This window comes from Microtus ochrogaster (genome assembly GCF_000317375.1).
Source record: "Microtus ochrogaster isolate Prairie Vole_2 chromosome 14 unlocalized genomic scaffold, MicOch1.0 chr14_random_1, whole genome shotgun sequence".
NCBI classification, from domain to species: domain Eukaryota; kingdom Metazoa; phylum Chordata; class Mammalia; order Rodentia; family Cricetidae; genus Microtus; species Microtus ochrogaster.
The window spans coordinates 1,080,406-1,101,327 of record NW_004949096.1 but is presented as its reverse complement, the minus strand read 5'-3'; the positions used below and the strand labels follow the sequence as shown (position 1 = coordinate 1,101,327).

The following is a 20,922-nucleotide window of genomic DNA, read 5'->3' as shown; positions in this document are numbered from 1 at the left end:
TTAGTAAGACCACCCACCATCTTGAAACAGTTCTCATCTCCCACACAGTTCTACAAAGCTATCATACATGGCAGCTTTCTAAACTCGCTTTATAATCAAGTGAATTATAAAAAAAAACTGCCTTAAAAACTTTTGCTTATGTATCAATACATTTATCAAATGTAGCTTACCAATTTGTTCAAGTCAGGTATGATATAAGTAAGGAATAAAACTCTTGATAACTTACAAAGACTGGAAGGGAAAGCATAGAGAATAAGAGCTGGTAGCAGTTTGTTTAGAAGCTTAATCAGAAGCACTAGAGAGGGAGCTTAGTCAGTAAACATGAAGATCTGAGTTTGGTCCCCAGGACCTATGTTAATAGCCAGGTAAAGTGATGCCCACTTGGAATTCTGGCACCGGAGAAGAGGATGCAAGTGGATCCTCTAGACTTACATCAAGCTCCAGGTCTCAGTGAAAGACCCTGTCCCAAAAAATAAGGTGGAAGATGGTTGGTGCTCAAAGAATTATACCCAAAGTTAATTTCTCCCTTTACACACATGCACACACACACTAGAAGCTTATGAATATACAAAAAAGAAAGATTGAGTTTGTTTTACAAGAACTTGTATAGTAAATACTGTAGGCCAATTGTAGTCCTGAACTTTTTAGATAGTAGTCCATGGAATCTTTCCACTATGTGCTGTTGCTGTCATCTTTTCTGAAGATATACAGCAGAAGTTAGAGCTGAGCGGCGCCTCTCTAGTTGCTGCTCACTTAGTCGTTGTATTGTGCTGCTTGTTTCATAAAGATGCTGGTGTAGAATTTAGCTAAGGAAGATGGGGACAAAACTGTATTCAGTGATTAAAAAATAATAATCATATGCTTTTGCAGGTGGAAATGTTCAATAAATTACTTGGTTTTGGTTAATTTTCTCAGTCTTAGCTTCTTTATTGATAAAATGAGGCCAAAAGTCCCCAATTCAGAGGATGAGAAATACCAAGTCCTGATGCATCATAGGCATTCAGTGTGTGCTAGCCATCATCATCAACAGAGACTTTCCAAATTGATAATCTGAAGATAAACCTGTCAAAAATTAAAGTGTTCAGTGTGTCAGTGCAATAGAAGGATTGAGAGAGCTGCTCAGAGGGAGGCACGTGCTTGGCATGTTAGAAACAGCAGAAAGAAAATCTTCAGTTCCCTGACCCTTTTTATGGAAAACACTTGGCCGTGTCCTCCCGTGGATTGGGTTGAAGACACACCGGGAAGCACAGATACATGGCTGTCCGTTTCTTAGTGGCATAAACTGCACAAGACTCACATCGGTTTTCATGACCAGTACGATTTCTGGAGTCTATAAGACAGTTGAAATGGTACTTGTGGGACTAAGAGCTGATTAGCTCATTCCCTCCCTCCCTTCCTCCCTCCCTCCCTTCCTCCCTCCCTCATTTATTCATTCAAATACAGCAGGCATGCATAGGTATAGCATAGGAGATAGCGTATTGAATATGACAAAGTCACTGTCCTCAGGGATGCAAAAGATGGGATAAAACAAAAAATAATTTGAGCGTTTTTGGTTTGGGTTTATGTTTTTGTTTTTTGTTTCCTTGTTTTTATGGGTGTCTTGAAGTTTTTTGGTGGGTTTTTTTTTTTTTTGGCCTGTATAGTGTGTGTGTATGTGTGTATTGGATATTTGAGCTTTGATGCTGATAATTTGTTTCTGTCAGGAAAAAGAAATGTCGTTCGATACCCTTGGAAATTTTGTCATGTAATTAAGCATCTTTAAATTAGCACTAGACTAAGAGTATATAAAATATTTTCATCTCTTAGAATGGTAAAACAGCCAATCAGTGTTCTTATCTCAGTTATTAGCATTCTGTCAGACGTGTACAGTAATGATTAGTTACCCTTTATTGTACTTTTGGCATGCTTCCCATGTTTAATTTCATTGTAGGGAAGGAACACATAGTTAAGGAAATTGCAAAAGAGGGGGAGAAGTTAAAATAGGGAAAATAATAGATTCAAAACTGATTTTAACTTATTGTTGTAATGATACTTCTAAGCAGAAGGAACAAGGATGATTTTAAAGTTCTAATTTGAAGTATTTTATGTTCAGTCTCACAATCTTAAACTTGAAATTTTATTTCATTTGAATTAAAGGTTAATTCTATAACAGCACAGTAGAAGCTGATGAACGTACTTTGAAGTAAATGTGTAAAAATAAGTTCTAAGTATCTTTTTAAAGGACTAAAAATATTTAGCAAGTGATTCTGAATGTCTTCAGACATACATGTAGTTTTACATAGTTTTCCTTATGAAGTATTGTTACTCATAACACTCTTGCTAGAATATAGTTTAGTGTCTACCCAAAACAGTATCCTGAAATGTCTGTGAGGTGGCTCCGTTGACTATGATTCTTGTTGCATCCTGAACTGTGGGGTGCAGTGTGACTAGGGCAGAGCCCTGGTAGTGCCCTATATTGAAGCCTTACCCCGTTCCCACAACCCTGCTGAGTAGTTGTTCCGCTCGCCAAGACGCCTGTTAAAGAGCCTTGAGAGCATGTGTACAGCCCTCCATGTTAGTAGTTAATTGGTAAGGATGGCGAGATGAGAGCACAGCCGAGCATGTGGTCTCTCAGACTCGGGCAGTAGACAGCCTTAGTGACAATAACAGCAGATGCTCACATTCTCACAGCGTAGCTGCTCCACTCCTGTTGAGGAAAGTTATCGCAGACTGAAGAAAAGGCTCTAGCTAAGAAAAGTAGCTATCTCTTTAAACTCTTCTACATGTTAAATTATAAGATATTTTGACTTTCAAAATTTAATGTATAAATTTGTATATGAATGGTTATTACCCTCCAAGTATGCTAAGCACTCTATCCCTGCCCGCCTCATTCCCCAGCACACACACTCGCCATTGGGAACAAACGGTTTTCCCCTTTGATGCCTTTTAGCAAGATTTATTTGTGGCAAAGTAACTGAAGTACTTTAAAATGGCAATTTTTAATTTCTGTATCTAGTCAGATATGACGCCTTTGTTTCTTTCTTACTTATACATGGGAATTGTCTTAACTGTTGGTGAAATTTATTATCCATCTCAAAATTATGTAAACATTTTATGCCTTTTATTTTCAATTCCAGTGACAGCTGTGTGCTTGTGAAAAATGAGAACCAATAATATTTCTTTTAGGAAAGAAACAGTTTTGTGCCTAAATACAGTTTTGTTAGCAAAATAAAAAGAAAATAGATTTCCGATAGCTTGTTTACTTCTCACACAGCCCATGACAGGTTATCTTTGATCAGTATTTTTTATATATTAAAAACACTTTAACCTAAAACTGTCAGAAAATAAACACTGGCACACTTGTATTAAAACAGAAGATTATTTTCTTGTTCCTTTCCCATAGCTTTCCTCAAAGAATATTTACTTTTCACTGCTGCCAGCTTTATCAGTGTTGTCAAATCTGCACTCGTTAAGGAACTTTCAGCCTAAACATCCTAAACTGTTCCTCTAGCTGTGACAATGCAGGGATGAAAATCTCTTGGGTCTGCTTAGAAAACTTCAGTGCCTGAACTGATTAAAATTCCTTTTTTTTTTCAGAACAGATTGCAAATTTGAAACTAGATTGCAGCATGTTTTTATTTATTGTCATTGGAACTTAGGTACTTGATATCTGTATCCAGTATTTTTCTCACATAGTTACTGTCTTCCAATGATATGATTCTTGCAGTTTTTACCCCAGCTTCTCATTGAACAAAACTTAACCACTGCTAATGGGCTCATACTAAAGAAAATGCATTTCTTGGTTTAAAAAAAAAAAGGAAGAAGGAGCCCTATCTCTTAAAAACTGAATGAGTTTTTAAGATAAATGAATATTATCTTAACAGCTTTTCAGATTAGTCAATAATATTAATATACTAGAACTTTAAAGCCACTTAAGTGAATAATGCAGAGCATTTGTCTGTAGAGAAACTTTCCCATCTGGGTTCAGTGCCAGAATTTTACCAGCTAAGTCAAGTCAAGCCGTGGCTGTCCTTACAAATCCCTCATGTGAAATTTGCAAGTGAATCCCAATGGTCTTCTAAATTTATCTTTTATTCTCAAATAAGTAAGAAATCATTATTCTTCTTAAATGATAAATAAGATGATAAAGGTGTCGACCATTGACCCTGACAAATTTGAATTTGGTTGCCAGAATCTACCTTTTGGAAAGTGAGAACCAACTCTGACCTCCACGTGAATGGCATGGCAATTATGTGTGCCCATAGACATATAAATAAATAGATAGGTGATAGGTGGGTGGGTAGATAGATAGATAGATAGATAGATAGATAGATAGATAGATAGATAGATAGATAGGCAGATATGGATGTGTGTGCCCATATATGAACACTCACGTATGCCCATATACATATAACTAAAGTAAAGTTGCATGCCCAGTAAATAAATATATAAATAAATGTGAGTGCCCATATGCAAATAAATAAACACACATGCCCAAATACATATAAACAAATAAATGAGTGAATGAGTGAATGACGCCTAATTGAAAGAATTGAATGAACTGCTTGGTGAATTTTCAAAGTTTTTGTTTGTAACTACAAATTTTTGAAAAATATTTTTTACCTGTAATTGCTGTGTGTGATACTCATTATTATAGAACAGATTGGTATATTGTAAACTATTTTATCTTATATCTTAAGCTATTTATGTGGCTTTTTAAAGGGACATGGTGAGTAATGGAGGAATGGGTAACTAGTTAAGAGCACACTGCTCTTAGAGCCTACGCTTTGTTCCCACCACCGTGTCGGCAGTCATAACTGCATATAACTCCAGCTCCATGGGGATCTGATACCTCTGGTGTTCACAGACACCGCACACATGTACATATACCCACACAGGAAGATACGCAGCTTTAAATAATTTTTAAAACTCTACTTTAATAAGGAGAACATTTAAGGATAAAAATTACAGGTATAACCTCTTGAACATAGTAGCTACTCATTACTAATAGATAAGTAAGCTAGATATTCTAGGTGTCATTTTCTTCATGATTCCTCTCTTAATCAAGATATTGTCATCTAATAGTCAACCTGTAATTGTTTCAGATCTTAATAGGCCCAAAAGCGGTTGTAGGAAAAATGACACATTTACAAGATTTAAAAGATTTTTTCAAGTGAACTGAACAACATTCAACCCATTTAAGTTTTGTACTGTATATGTCAAATACTAGTAACTTTATATATGTCTAGTACTGTAAATGTAGTTTATTTTTCCTTAAAGTAGCAAACAATAGAACTGTTTCAACCCTCTTAGTATAAATTGGGATTCTTTTAGTGCCCAGTTGTGTTCTGTGCTATGTACATATTAGCAGCACTTGTTATATTCGAAAACTGCCACAGCTCTGTGCATCATACACACACTGTCTGTTGAACTGCTTTCCTTGTTCAAAAATGGCTGAAATTTTTACACTTTGCATTGTCTGTAAGTTTTTATCTCTACAGAGCATCTACGGCAGTACATGGAGCATTTTATCTTAATGTAGATATACACATTAAATAAGAGCAGGATGTAGTAACTGCCAGTCAGATTTGTGTTCATTTTAAAAAGGAAAAAATATCATTTAGAACCCTTTTATTGTGTATCTTCTGACCAAAGTGCAAAGTGTATTCGGTACAGTTTAAAGAAAATAATCTGTGTGTGTGTGTGTGTGTGTGTGTGTGTGTGTGTGTGTTTACTTTCTCTAAAACAATTGGGATGTTGTTTCATATTGTGAATGATATGTAGTTCTGTGGTGTTAGCGGTTATTAGCTAAAGGGCTGTTTAAGGCCAAGCTCAAATTTATCAATGGTCTAGAGAGTAGAGTGTCTCATGGTTTAGAGTGTGTCATTGTTGAGGCATATGGGATCTTTGGCTGCTGGACCACATCTTTCTGATGACCAGTGTCTGGGCACAGACACAGCTGTTCTGGGAGCAGGAGCAGGGAAGGACCTGTGATTTCAATATATGTCAACTGGATACAAGAAGCATGAGGGAAGGGTCTTTTATATTATTTTTTATATTGTTCTTTGTATTTAAAAAAATAGAAGTTTAATTGTGCATTTATTTTGTAAATAAAATTATTAAATATTTTATCCTTTGTGTTACAAGCTATCTGAAGAATTCCTGTGAGCAATTATTTCTGTTTTCTTACTCAGATGCTTGTCTTCCTTAAAGCGTGCTTAGTGTCTTTGAAAAAAGATATTTATTAATGCTAAGACAAATGTGCTTGTTACTAGTTATAGTTTCCAGCTGCTTAAGTACCAGGTCAAATAGTATGCCCTGATGTTATGTTTTAGCCCTTTGCTATTAATTACATTATTATTATATAAGGAGTTGTAGCTTTTTTAATAATGTTTTCATACCCTATGTAGTTAATCTTTAATGCTAGGGAGTACAAAGGGAGAGGTTACATTAGCCTGTAACCTCATTCTCTTCCAGGCTGACGATGGAAAATAAAAGCTCTTAGCCACAAAATGTAACACTTAGAATTAATATTTAATTAGACTAGCAAATTGTACACTGTGGCTGAAAGCTTCCAAAGAGTTGTTAGTGCCACAATTGACCTACAGGTTTAATAATAACGCACTTCTAGAAGCAAGTGCCAGTTCAGCAGAGTAGAGCCACTAAGAAAGTCCTGAGAGATTAAAATCAGCAAACCAAATGGCAGGCAAGGATTCCTGGGATGGAGCCTTCTGGAAAGCTGGGAGCTGGAATAGCTTTTAAGCCAGGATTCAGATGAGAACAGTGGGTGAAAAAGCTGATCCCTCCTGTTCTGGGAGCTTCTGGTTGTAGGCCAAAATCTTAGAACAGATTTTTACTAAATGTTTTTGCTGCAGCTATTAACTTACATTGAAAACCAAATATCGAATAATTTTTCTGTAAAATTTAACTACTTTTGTGTAATCATTAGTTCTTAATATTAGTACATAATATTTGGAAGTTCAGATCATTAGATTGTCAGATAGCTTTGGCGCTGTACATCTATGCTGTTTTGCTGTGACATGCTGTTTCCTTGTTCCCTGTATAGTTGATTTATATGGTTCATTTCTATATTATTTCATTACAGAGCATTACACAGAGCCAGAGAAAGAGATTGGAAAATCTATAGCCTAAGACTTTTTCTTTAAATCATGCGTTGGAATATATAGATATATCTATATCAGGAAGTGTAATTTAAAGACATCTTTAATTTTAGAAAGCTTATATTATAAAGCAGTTCTATATTTGATTATGCTTATGATGCAATTAAATTACGACATAATTAGACCTCCTGGTGAAACATTGGATCCCTATATATTGGAAAAATTCATATGCTAAAAGTAGGGTATTTGTAAATGTGTAGCTATAGAACGGAGACTGAAGGGGACGCCTTAAATAATGTATTGGCTATATCTTAAATAATGAAAGAAAAGCTAGTCATTAGTTAAAAATGCGAGCAGGTGAGGGCCTTGCCAGCAGAGGGAGTAGTCCTGTCTTGTGTCAGGTTCCCATCACTTTCCCACCTGCCTCAGCCTTTTTCCTAGCCAGTCTCCCATCTGGACCTGGCTCTGCTGCCTGTTCCTCGTGACAGGCTATCATTTTATGCTCAATGTGGTATGATTCTAAGCTTATTTTAAACTTTAGTGTCTTTAACCTGCCACAGCATTACAGACATTAACTGGATACTTTGCTTTGGGGACATCTGTGCTTTCTTTCTAAGGGATTTAAGTATAAAAGAAGTAAAGTAGAATTTATCACTTTTAAAACATTTTTTACATAAAGAGCCAAGGTAACCCATTAATTTTCAGATTGTGAAAATAGATGGTTAAAAGTCTTGGGGAGAGCTTGAAATTGATTTTGAATACTATATACCATTATTTATTCTAGCCTGCCTTTTACCATATTTTCTACATCCCATTTCTAAGAGGATTCAGGACATGTTCTACTCATGTTTTATATTAATGTTGAATGTTGACTGAAAAACAAGCCAAACTCATACAAACATCTCTTCTGTCAGTCTAAAACCAGGAACCAGCCTTTCAAAATAAAGTTAGAACCCCAAGTGCGTGATGAGATAGAGCACACAAAATTTAAATAATTTAAACAAATAATGTGGTTTTCCTGCCTTTTCCTAGTAAGATGGTAAAAATTCAGCAATTTCTTTGTCCTTTAAGCTTAAATATGTTTGCCTGTAGCTCTTTGTGCAATGTTTTAAGTTTTTTGGGAAATGTTTGTTTTATTACTTCCTTGTATGAATATTATTGTGTGATGATACCGAGAGATAGGTTCTATCTATATTACCCTTATTTGCAAGAAGTTTTCTCTGTATTCTAAAATAAACAGTGAACTTCAATAAGAACATTAAATCTGCAACAATTTTATTTAATAGGCATTGTAAGTTTGTTAGTATAATTTTGTCAGATAAAATTACATTTTTATTAAACTCAAATAATGAACAGAATTATCAAAATCTTGTTATTGTTTCATAGTTTACATTTCAATAGAATTGAGCACGTAGGAAACATGAAAAATATTTTCCACAAATATCCCTAAATTTGTCCCTTATTTAACTTTAGTGTTGGATTTCACAACAAAAAAGAATGTGTGTATTTTTCAAAACAGCTTTGGAATTCTAAGCTCGATTGTGGGAGTTCTAAAGGCACATGCACACCTCCTGTCATGCACCAGTTGAGCAGAAAGAAACTAAACATTTCCTTCTCTAACTAGACCCATGCTTTGTCCAGAGCTAACGTTCCTGCCGTTCTCAAATGGAAGCTCTTCTCGCATATTCTTTGCCCTCTTTCTTAGATAGTGTAGATGGAACCACCCAAGAGTGTGCTCATGAGACAGTGTATGTATGCTTTATTTCAACTGGTTTCTTCCTCCAAGTCTCTTGGAAATTAAAACACTGATTACTTTTTAATCCTCAAGCTAAAATATTTACTAGAAATTTATTCTGAGCTGGCACAAATTGCATCCTTTATATTGTTATGGTAATTAGTGTCATCAAAGTAAAGGAATGTTCAGAGTTTAAAGTGTCCTTATTACTTGTCAGTGCTTCCTGAAAGTTAAGATTCGTGTCAGAACAATTGTGAAAGCTTTAGGTGACAGTAGTGGAATTTCTATCTTAAAATTCCTACTTTAGCTTTATGAGCTTTGAGCTGAAAGAAAGTGTTCTATTAATCTTTGAGAAATTAAAATCCCTTTAATGGATTTGGCATATTCTAAATAAAAACGTACTACCATTCTTTAAAGGCAAACAAGAAACAGTTAAAGTAAAAACTCACCAGGTTCTTGTGAATCTAAATTACAATAAATTAGTAGACAACTGGGTAGTCTGGTTTGCCTTACTCATTTGCAAGCAGCATCTGATGTGAGTTGAATTTAAATAATTAAGAAATTACACTGAAACAGAAAATATTAAGGACCCTTTCCACAACTTCTAACAATGCCTTCTGAGATTGCCAGCAAACTCTTAGAACTCCTAGACCCCAGCGCTCTTCTCTCTGGCTTCCCTCCTAGTCATGTCTTGGCTACTATCCAGAGCTGACAACTTTCACCCAGGAGCAAAGGGAGATTTGTCTAGAAGAAGAAGGATTTTTGAGTCATCCTCGATTTTCCTATCCAGATGGGCAAGGAGGAGGGGTGGCAATATCGTTGTACATACTTGCGTGATGTCATTATGGCACATGTGCACTCCACCCATTAATTTAGTCCTGATGGCAAAGTTCTGACATCCTTATTCAGATATTCCTCACTTGAAACTTTAATTTAGCAATTCCAAAATTAAGGTAGAAATGTTGTTGAAATACGTGTTTTAGGTCTTGATGCATAGATTCTGTCACTTCTTCATTTTTAAGAAAAGACCAGGAAATTTCACATCTTTGCTAATAAATAAAAGTGCTTAGATCCAGGAGGATAAGAATATAGAGGTTCTATGTCAGAATCCCCACTTCAGTCACTGTGCTAAAGATTTTGAAGCACCACTGGCATATTATGATAATTTTCATGTACAGTGTACTCCTGACTAACTGAATTGTGGTTATTATGCTTTCAGGGGTTTTCTAAATGAGTTAACTTTTGTTCTTTTATGTAAATTCACCTACCTTTACCTAAAAGACCATTTGATAGTAATACAGTGACTTGAAGAACCTTTTAATAAGCACAGCTCTAAGGTAATGCCACACTAGTGACCATATTCTAAATGAATTTCGAACATACACGAGCAATCACATCTTTTGAATCTTTAAAAAAAAAATGCATTTCCATGCTCAGGTATCTTTTTATATTCCTAAAAATAGCTAGAGACTCATTATGTTTATTATAAAAACAAAGGTTATGCCTGTCAGAAAACTATTGTTATTCTTTTGTAGTTTTACATTATTCTTATTCTATACACGATTTCAGATATTTGTATAATTGTCACATTGTACGAACTTTTGAAAAATAACTGCAAAAAGCAGTAAAATCACTGTTTGGTGTAACTTCTCTTATAGTGACAGTACACTTAAATGTTTATTCTTAGCATAAAGCTTCATGAAAGCTTTTTAGACAGATTTTTGTTCATAATTAATAACTGACACAATTGTAGAGCTTAGAAATACAATAAGTAAGCTACATTGAGTGACTACCTTTCTGAGAAATTTTGAAATCAGGCTGTACGTGCTGTTTTATATTTAGAATTCATTAATTTTCTTCAGTGAATATAATTAATTTACACATGTCTTATAAACTGTTCTTAAACAACCTAAGAGATTGATAAATATTACAGCTTTTAGTGGTTTATTAGTTAACTATAGGGTTAAATGAATGAAGGAAATAGCAGTGTGCAGTTGGTCATTTAAATACACAGCACTTCTCTACTGTTGGACTAGGACTCAGCCTGTCTTTATACCTTACAGTTCTACTAATCATATAACTGAGAAGAAGCACGTTGGTATATCTGAAATCTTGAATAGGTGAATGCTAACAAACTCGGATATTTAGATACAGAGACACTGCCTTTTATTTACACATAAAAGTAAATCTGACCTTGTTGATTAAGAAATACTGTCAGTTGTCTTGATAGCTCTTGCTCATCTGAAGGTCCATGATATAAGTACTCTTCTCAGTAGACTTTATACTAAAACTGAAATGATAGGAGCCTGCTGCTTATTATCCAAGATTCTTCTTGATAGGGAAACCACGTGGTTTTTCTTCATCTCCCACTTGTTCTCACCCTTTACTACCAACCCAGCTATACCCCACCCCCACCCCAACATTGTTCAGTACTCAGCACAATGAATCATTTTCAAGTTGACTCATTGTGAACTGTCTCCCAGCTGTTGGAATGTCTGGCAGACATTTTTGTTTGGGTGAAGAATAACTGGCTGAAACCCAACCTGGATGAGTTTGATATAATGGTCTTTGGCTAAGAAAGTATTGAGAGGAATATGTTTCTGGCCTCTGAAGCCCCTGTTATTCCTGGAGTAGTACCATTCTCTGTGGCACAGCACTGAAAGTAAGGAATCAATCTGGATTATTTTCTCATCATTGAGTGAAGAATTGCCTTAGGAAAATAGCCATTTGCAGATTTTGTATGTATACTATACTTAGTGTGCCCATATAATTAAAAGTTTTTTAAAGAGAAAGAAAACTTTTTTACACTGTCTTCTTTTAAGACCAAAGACTAGAGGCTGAAGTGTTCTCCACACAATTCGCATTAATCCAATAGAAAATCTTCAAATAGGCCTAAGGTGTAAGCTAACCAACTATTTGAGCAGAATGTTTGGAAACCCAGACTACTGAGCATTTCCCTTTGAATCATATAGTACCAACACACCCTCTTTTCCTGTCTACTCTCGTCAGTCTTTACAAAAACACTTAAGAGGCAGAAGAACAGTGCCAACCCCGGGAATAGTCATGAAGCTATTGCAAACTGAAAACCTCATAGTCTCTCCTCTAACAGAAGACATTGCACCAACAGGCCAGTTTTCTTGACTACCTTACATCTCCCATCCTTCCTTTTAAAATTAGTTTTTAAACTAATGGATATTGCCAGTATATAAAATGAGGGTTTCAAAATCTCCAAAATTGCACAAATAATGATTGATCTCAACAAACCTATATCTGTAGAGCAAAAATGTCCTGATGAATTGGATTATGAAATTACTGGGTTGTTTTTTTTTTTACTATCACTCTCTCAGAAGCTACAAGAAATACTGAATTTCCACTAAGTAAAATAATTGCAAAAGCTACTGACTAGTCAATGATTTTACTTTCCTAGCTTAGGACCATGTTAATACATTGTTTTAATCGAGCACCATGACATTTCCTAAACTGTTCTGTTTAGCACTATTAGATTCATCTCAAGCTGTGTTCAGAAAGATGTTGGCCATTGGTCAGTGCTAGTCACAGTTTCTTTGCCTTTGTTGTTGCTCTAGAGCCAATGGCAGCCATCTGGAAAGGGACCCCAAAGACTCCAAAACTATTCATTTTGCAACCCCTTAGCCAGAGCGCTCCTTGTTTCTAATATGTCAAAGAAGACCTGAGCTGCTACCGGGCTGAGACCTAGTCTCAACTGATATGCAGCAGGGGGACTTTTGCCCTGCTTTGCATACTGGTGTCTATTCTTCTAAATCCCATTGTCTGCCAAATTCTCCAGCAGACTGGAGTAAAGTAACATGGAAAACAATAATGTATAAGAATATGTAGCCGGGCAGTGGTGGCACATGCCTTTAATCCCAGCACTCGGGAGGCAGAGGCAGGGGGATCTCTGTGAGTTCGAGACCAGCCTGGTCTACAGAGCTAGTTCCAGGACAGGTTCCAAAGCCACAGAGAAACCCTGTCTCTAAAAAACAAAAAAAAACAAAAAAAAAGAATATGTATAGCCTCATTCATTAGGCCAAATGAACAGTCGTTCATGTTTGCTAACAAGTTTCACTTTTCCTTTAACTTTTTAAATTAACGTAGGGTACCTATATAGATCAGACCGTTCAACTGGGAGACTATTTCATTTGGTTTTCAGACTCTAGTAGCTTTTAATTTTCATTTTCTAATATTTCTTATCTCCACTATAATTTGTTTTCAAGATGACATAGTTGTCCTGTATAGATGTTTATTTTATAATTAATTATAACATGAGTATTACATTTCTGTGTTTTTCAGAATGAAGCAATTATTACTCGTGTGAGAAATTTGTCAGATACTGCAGTTGGTCTGGAATCTTTTATTGGTTCAGAGAAAGAAACAAACCCATTATATAAGGATTATCATGGTAAGCATCATCTTTATTACGACCAGAACATGTTCTGAGTGCTTCTTGCATACCTGAAAGCATCCTCCTGGTCTAATCATAATATCTGCTCTAGCTTAGTGGACTTTTATTGCACCCCACATCCCTTAAATATTTTCCCTTCCTGGTTAATAATTCTATTTTAGCCATTTGTCAAACCAAGATTGCAGATTATGATAACTGAAAATAGTCAAATCCAGGGTCTGAAGTATTGTTGTGCCAATGGCATGGTGTTTCTATGAACTAGCCATATAGATCAGCCATATTTGAGATAAATGTATTACAAATATCGCTAATTTTAAAATATAACATATGAGGCGCTTCTGATCCAAAGCAGAACGCATCAGATGGGGGAATGCTAGTCAAATAATCCCAAGATAACTCTAAGTAGAGTATATTAAAGATTTTCTTTATTAAAAAAGGAAACTCATGGAACAGGAATGGGTATCCAACATCTACGTGTGGAGTGCAGGGAGAGAGGGATGAGCGGGCGGACTGTGAATTTTGGGTACCCCAAAGCCGTGCTTCAACCTGGTCCAACCTCTCAAAGGTCATTGACTGAGGAAGGTTCCCCATCACCTCCCCCTTTTGTCTAAATAAGAGAGTTCCAGACTCAATACAAAACTATATACAGTAAGAACAGATATCTAAGCATTTTGAATAATGAAGAGTCAATCTCTAACAGCTTAGAAGCATTTCTATTATATATTTGTGAAGTTTATACTTAACAAAGCTAGCTGCATGGTAAGTTACATCCTAGATGAGATTAGCTCAATGGTAGAACATTTGCCTGTTATGCACAAGGCCATGGGTTCAATCACCAGCACTAACACCTTAAAGGGGGGGGTTATATATTACCTTGTCATGCCGACATAAACCCAGTATTGATTGACATTTCACTATATTGCATTTTTGTTTTGGTTTGTTTTCTTTTTGATGCTGGAAATTGAACCTCTGATCTTGTGTATTCTAAGTATAGATTCTACCACTCAAGACTTTTCTCCCTTTTTAAAGCTTTAAAAATGCTTTGGTTATTTGGCTAATTTTCAATTTCTTTTAAGAAATATTTTATCACATAAGGATTTGAATAATAGAAGGTTAGTGGTTATGTGTGTCTTAGGTCTAAACTCAATACAAAGTGTATAAATGGCACGTTTACCTACTATATATTCTAAATAAACATAATTATTGATATTATTTTGGGATCTGTACTTTGAATTTCTAGACTAAAGATTTACCAGCTTGCTTTAAGTTTGCTACCTTTGTGGCAACAAAGTAGTTACTTTGCTGACACATAAGATTCTATAAAAAGGGTGCTGAAGATGATAGGGTACTTTGTTAGTGCTATGAGAAGTCAGCCTTTAGAACAATGATGAAAAGGCATAAGCTAACAAGTCTTTTTTTTTAATACTTAAAAGCCTGTAAGTTGTAAACCACAGCTACAATAAAATAATGTGTCTCCTGATTGCTAACCAACTAAGTGTACATATCATATATGCCCAGGTTAAGCCTACATCCGTTTTATTTTAATTTGTCGTTTTTTACTATGATAAAAAGAGACCTAAGATAATTTAGCTATTTTAAATATATTACTATTTTATTTTCTTTTTTAAAAAATCAGTTTAGATGTTACCTTAGTAAGTTACATTACATTTTGTAACAATTCCTTTATAAATTTACTGAAATTATGTTTTATATTCTACATATATTTTGGTTAAAACATTTCGAAGATTGAACTGTCATTGTTTATGCTAAAAATCTGTGAATAAGTAAATTATTCTCCATGTGTAAGAATAATTCTGATTATTTGTAAGTTTTCTATTACTAAGAAGGACCTGATAACAAAATAATTAATGAGTTATATAAGGCCTCCTATCTTAATAATTACCTAACAAGAATGTGTACTCTAAGAGTGAAATGAGAAATGTGCTGTCCTTATCTCTATTAAGTAAATGTATCTTACGAAATAAGTACATATGCGATATTTTAATTAAGAGCTGTTGTCTTAATGAGAAGTAGGAGGTAAATATGATCAAAATATATTCTATGAAATTCTCAAATAATTTTTTGCCATATTATATTTAAAATGTAAGTATTCTTATTTTATTGAATTATTTTGAAGAAGTTGTTTGTAACAGTGAAGTTACCTGAAAGCTTACACTTTAAACTCAGGTATACTCATAAACAAACAGTTCTGTAAGTAAGGTTTGTCTACTCCAGTCTGAAATTTGCTATTTCATATTCCAAGTTCAGGGATCCTGATCCCTGAGATGGTATTTTTAAATATGAGCTGAGTCAGACAAAAAGATGTGCTGAAGAGCCTTCCATGTCTTCATCTGTGGGAACTGACCCCTAGTTTAGTCAGGAACTGCACAAAAGCCTTCCAGTGCCTTGTCAGGAAAGATTAGCAAGTGTTTCAGCTGATGAGGCCCAAGCTCATGGTTTACCTTGTGCTGCTGCAGAGCTCCTAATGGCCACATAAGGGCCTAACGTGCCAGAAAAATCAGTGTTTCCGGATGGCATGCAGACTAATGTTTGATCCTACACTGTACTGAAATGTAGTTTTCTTCAATAGTTTGCTCAGTGTACGAAATAAAATACTTATTATTGGTGTTTTGCGGGTTATCAGTAACCCAAGAACCTTGTTTTACTGGCTGCTTAGTGGTGCATTTAATAAAATAAAGATCACTCAGTGGTGCTGTGGGCAGCATGCAAGGTGATAGCCATATTTGCTTACTGTAAATACGAAAGAAAATCACATGCAGACCGGCTGTAGTTTTGACAAGTATTAAGATCCCTCTTTACATCTGTACTCCTGAACCAAAGTGCAATTAGTTTTCCTCGCTCAAGGATTTCTGTTTATCTTATTCTGCTTGATTACTTGAGTATAATCACACCGTTTGCTTCACTGCTCCTGGTAGTCAGCTCCAGTTTTAAAGGGAGGATGCGTGTGTGAATTTACAGATTCTGCTGTAGGACTCTTTAATTTGTGCCTCTGATGACAGCACTTAAGGCTTTTTCTTTAATTTCCTTTCCATGAGGTTTGATCTATATACGGAAGATTCCCCGGCTTAATAACTTGACTTGTGATGAATCGGATGTCAAAGACTTAGCTTTTAAGTTAAAAAGGAAGCTGTTCTCCATTGAGGTAAGGGAATTTTTATGTTTTAGTTTACTATCTTAAGGTAAATGGTTTCCCTCACCCCTGCTTTTCACTCTAAAAACATCTAAGACCCATTTCTGGGTACAAATTAAGTACTTTTGTTATAACAGGCTAATTTTGTTATATTTTCCTTCATTCTAATTGTGTTGTTATTCAAGTATAGCAAAAAATGTTTTAATAGCTGTTAGAAATAAGCTCCAAACTCAAATGATAAATACGACGTGTATCTCCAAGGCTTTTGAAAGCTTTTAATTAAATGTTAATGAGCTGTGCTTACAATGTGTGGAATATGAATGCTACCCACAACTGTGTTTGGATGAGAAGTTCATCCCTACCTCCTAAAGGTTTCTTTGTTTGTTTGTTTGTTTTGTTTTTAGTATTAGGGAGATTACATTCAATTTTTAAAATGGTGAATTAAAGTGTGAGTTACACTAGTGGCTGTAAATAAATTTTCTACATATAGATTTTGTGACCTTTCTGCAAGCAGGATGACAGAAAGCGACACAAAAGAATTTTTTCAGCTTAATCTTGCTAAAGAGCAAATGAATGTGAAACTATTAAGAAATTAGGCTTGATATATTTATTAAAGAAGTAAATGTTCAGAGAGATGGCATTTGGGTGGATAGTTATCAGTATAGTTGGTGCAATTTTTTTTTAACAAAGACATAAAACAGCCAAACTGCCTTGACAAACCATTTTGTTTAATCTCTTTTCAAATGAAAAGCTCTTAAGCAGGCCACTTGTCTTAACTGCTTGAAACCATAAAAAGAGAGAATTACCACCAATAAATTAGCATATTTTTAACTTCATCACCAAATGATGGTCAATGTGGCTTGGCATGGCTTTGGTGTTTGGGACTTCACCCTTAAAGTGACCACTTTGGCCTTTCTTTGACCCTCTGCCCTCTTTAAGCTGGCCACTTGATAAGGTAACTTAATGGCTCTCTCTCTCTTTCTCTGTCTCTTCACATTTACAAGTAGCACTAACCTATAAATCATCATAAGGGTCCTATCCAGTGACAAATTAATGTGCCCTCCTCCTAATTAATGGTCATCAATGTCCTTAATTATCTAATCCTATTGAGAACAGTTAATAGTTAATCAGGCAGCCAGTTCTTCAGGCAGGTCATCTCTGCAGGAGTGTTAGAAGTTCCTCATCTGGGGAGTACCCTGTTCAAAAGCCACTTAAAGCCCAAAGAGGGTGTGTAGGAATAGTGATTCTTGAGCTAATTTGCTTTTATTTCTCAAAGGAAACCATTGAAATGGAACCCAAGACTGTAACTGTGCCAACATTGTCTCAGCTTTTCTGATGGAATATTGAGTGACTTACTATCTTAAACATTTAGAAAACTAGGTTATAGCTTATTGTCTGGCAAAAGTATGCTTGCTTGTTAAAGCTGAATTTATGTTTCAAATAAAAGATATAAAATTTTCCCTCCATGTGATATTCTTCCAAATAATTTTTAAAGCATGTCTAAGGTATCGTTTTTATTATGGACAAATTAAGCAAGGAGAATCTCTCCATGGGAAAGTTACTGTGCCCAAAATAAGAGTTGTGTAAATCCTACTTATGACGTCGCTCACAAGTGTCTTGTGAGGAGTAGAGAAAGGGGAAGTATAGGGCCTGTGTAATGTTAAGTGAGACATTCTCCCTTGAAGAGCTGTAGGTTCTAGTAAAGAATGTTGATTGGCAACATAGGCTTCTTGCTACTATACAAAACTAAAAGAATCACAATTGTCTCCCTGTGATTTGGAAGCAATATTTGAAAACAAAATAAGCAAACAAAAAAAGTCACCTTTTAAAGAAGTTAATATTCAATACAGTCAATCAAATCCTTGATTGGGGGAGGGGGAGGGAAATGGGAAGCGGTGGTGGGAAAGAGACAGAAACCTTTAATAAATAAATAAATTAAAAAAAATCCTTGTCACGTTGGTTTGATCTAGTCAGTAAAGATATGATGATTTATAAAATAAAAATTCAGGTAAAAGCAATTTTAAATGACAAACCTAATAGAAATACAAAAATCTTGGTTTGTTTGCTTTTTGATTTTGTCTTGGTTTTTGTTTGTTTGTTTTTTTGAGACAAGGTTTCTCTATGTACTAGCCCTGGCTGTCATAGAACTTGCTTTGTAGGCCAGGCTGGCCTCAAACTCAAGAGATCTGCCTGCCTCTGCCTCCCATGTGTCGTGATTAAAGGCATGTGCTACTACACTGGGCCATAAATCTTTTTAATGTTCTGACATTTTTTTAAAATAAAATGCAAGCTATACTCCTTGAAGAGTCTGAGTTGGAAGTGCTCTGGGCATTGAATCTGGGTGTTATTCCCAGAATCAAACGCTAGCTCAATGGGTAAAGCACAAGTAACTTTGTCATCCCGTGCAGGCAGACTTATTACAAACTGGGATGTACCTGAAGTCACATGAGTCACAAATGAGGAGGGGTGGTTGGAGACAAGAAGCAAAGGCAGTGTGGGATGGAGCAGGTGTTATTAAAGCCTCTTTAGCCATTGGTCTTTGCACATACAGTACTTTCCAACTTTAAGTGACTCAAAGACAGAATGGTGTTGTCTCCATTTTGGAGTATGTATTGATTTTGTCAGATTCAGAAGAAAACATTTATCACAATAGATTATTATACTTCTCTGTAACTATAAGGCTGCTTAAGTTAGACCTTATGAAATACATGGCAGAATCCTGTCTGCAGTGCTGACACTGAAGCCCTGAGTGGTGACACTGCAGCTCAGGTGCTATCTGTCTGTCATAGCCTCAGTAGATGTGTGTCTGTGCCAGAATGTGTGCTCTGTAACGGGATGAATAGAATCTGTGGATGGCCTAAATGATGCACCGGTGTGTACACATCTCTGTAGTGGCCTCACCACTGAGCCAAGCTGACTGCTTAAACTTAGGATCTTTTAAGTGTGGCAGTTTGTTTTCTTTGATAATGTTGGTATTATCGTTAATTAACTTTTCTTTATAATTATGATGCGTAGTCAAGTAATATGGTAGGATTTGAATATGTCTGATTGGAATTTGGAGATACCATAGGGACAGCATTTTCTTGAATGTAATATAATTTTGATTTTGTATTTTCAGCTTTCATGTTCTACTAATTGAATTTCCTAGCAAGTGATAATATATTATTACATTAGTTACAGCATGTATAAGATTATTACAAAAAAGCTTTCTCCTTATGGAATACTTTTTCAGCTGTAAACATCAAAGTTTCTAGGCTCCAGTTGGGAAGTGTGACAGTTGAATTGGGCTGAAATTCACAGAAAGTGCATCCTGTATCTACAAATGTTCAGTAAATAGAGGAAGAACAGTTATAGAGGTATGAACTGGTCCAAAGATCACAATCAACATAATTAATATATCTGAGTCCTATAGACTGAGTATTGAGAGCAGATTCTGTCAAAACAAATCGAAATTATTCAAGATTAACTTGTGATACTTTGAAGCCGGTTCAGAATGAGACCTCAATAACTCTCTAGTCATCATGACTTTTCTCTCACAAAATAATTGGCCAACCAGTTATTAAAAACTAGCTATTCTTGGAGTACTTACTAAACAGATTCGCTCTTATCTATTAACCAAAATTGCATGTACTATTGGTGTAAATTAGCTTAATAATAATAGTATAGCTTGAAGAAACATCATAGCATTATCTGAAATGTTTAAATTTTGTAAGCTACGAAGACCCCCCCCCCATACCACTAGTCACTGTGATAGCATTCAGAATGTTGCTTGGTATCATCAGCTCTGAATTTACTTCTCAAAATTTATTTTCTATGGCCTTCCCAGTTTGTTAACGAAAAATAGGAAGGTAAAATATGTTTATTATACCCAAAGATGAAGAAAGAGGAGGGAAACTTGCCTATCAATTCACAATTATGTTACTGAAAGATTCATAAACATACAACTTGGAAACCTTATTAAGTGGTCGTGTCTTGAGCTATATAATCTAATTAATATAGCTTTTCTGATAATACTGTCCTTGATAAATATTTGTTGCTGTGTAAGTTAGCTTATATTCATAGGTACGCTGCCAGTACCAAAGCTAAAATATTAACTATAAGTGTCTGTTTATCTGAATGAAATCTCGTGTCAAAAGTAAACCCAAGGGAAGGGAATGGCACAGTAGATAAGATGCTTTCTGCATAAGCTTGAAGACCTAAATTTGATCCCCAGCCACATATAAAAGCCAGATGTGGCCATGCACACCTGTAACCCTAACACTGGAAAGGCAGTGACAGATGGTCCCTGAGACTCACTGGCCAGCCAGTCTTGCCAAAAGTGAGAGCTTCTGGTTTATTGAGAGACCTTGTCTCAAAACATAAGGAGACAAAGAAATAGACGAAAATGCTTAATGTTACCATCTGGCTTCCACATGTACATGCAAGATGAACATGCCTTCAAGCGCATGCCTGCTCACGTACACAAGTTCATGCTATCTCTCTCTCTCTCTCTCTCTCTCTCTCTCTCTCTCTCTCT

At 35.5% G+C, this 20,922-nt stretch overlaps 1 protein-coding gene across 1 annotated transcript in view; it reads left to right on the top strand.

Moving 5' to 3' along the window:
- Positions 1 to 20,922, top strand: part of Elp4 (elongator acetyltransferase complex subunit 4) — a 208,986-nt gene that overhangs the window by 83,889 nt on the left and 104,175 nt on the right. The window contains exons 8-9 of the mRNA XM_005364033.2: positions 13,144 to 13,252; positions 16,312 to 16,418. Of these exons, the coding sequence (XP_005364090.1) occupies positions 13,144 to 13,252; positions 16,312 to 16,418 (216 nt within the window). The remainder of the gene's footprint in view (positions 1 to 13,143; positions 13,253 to 16,311; positions 16,419 to 20,922) is intronic.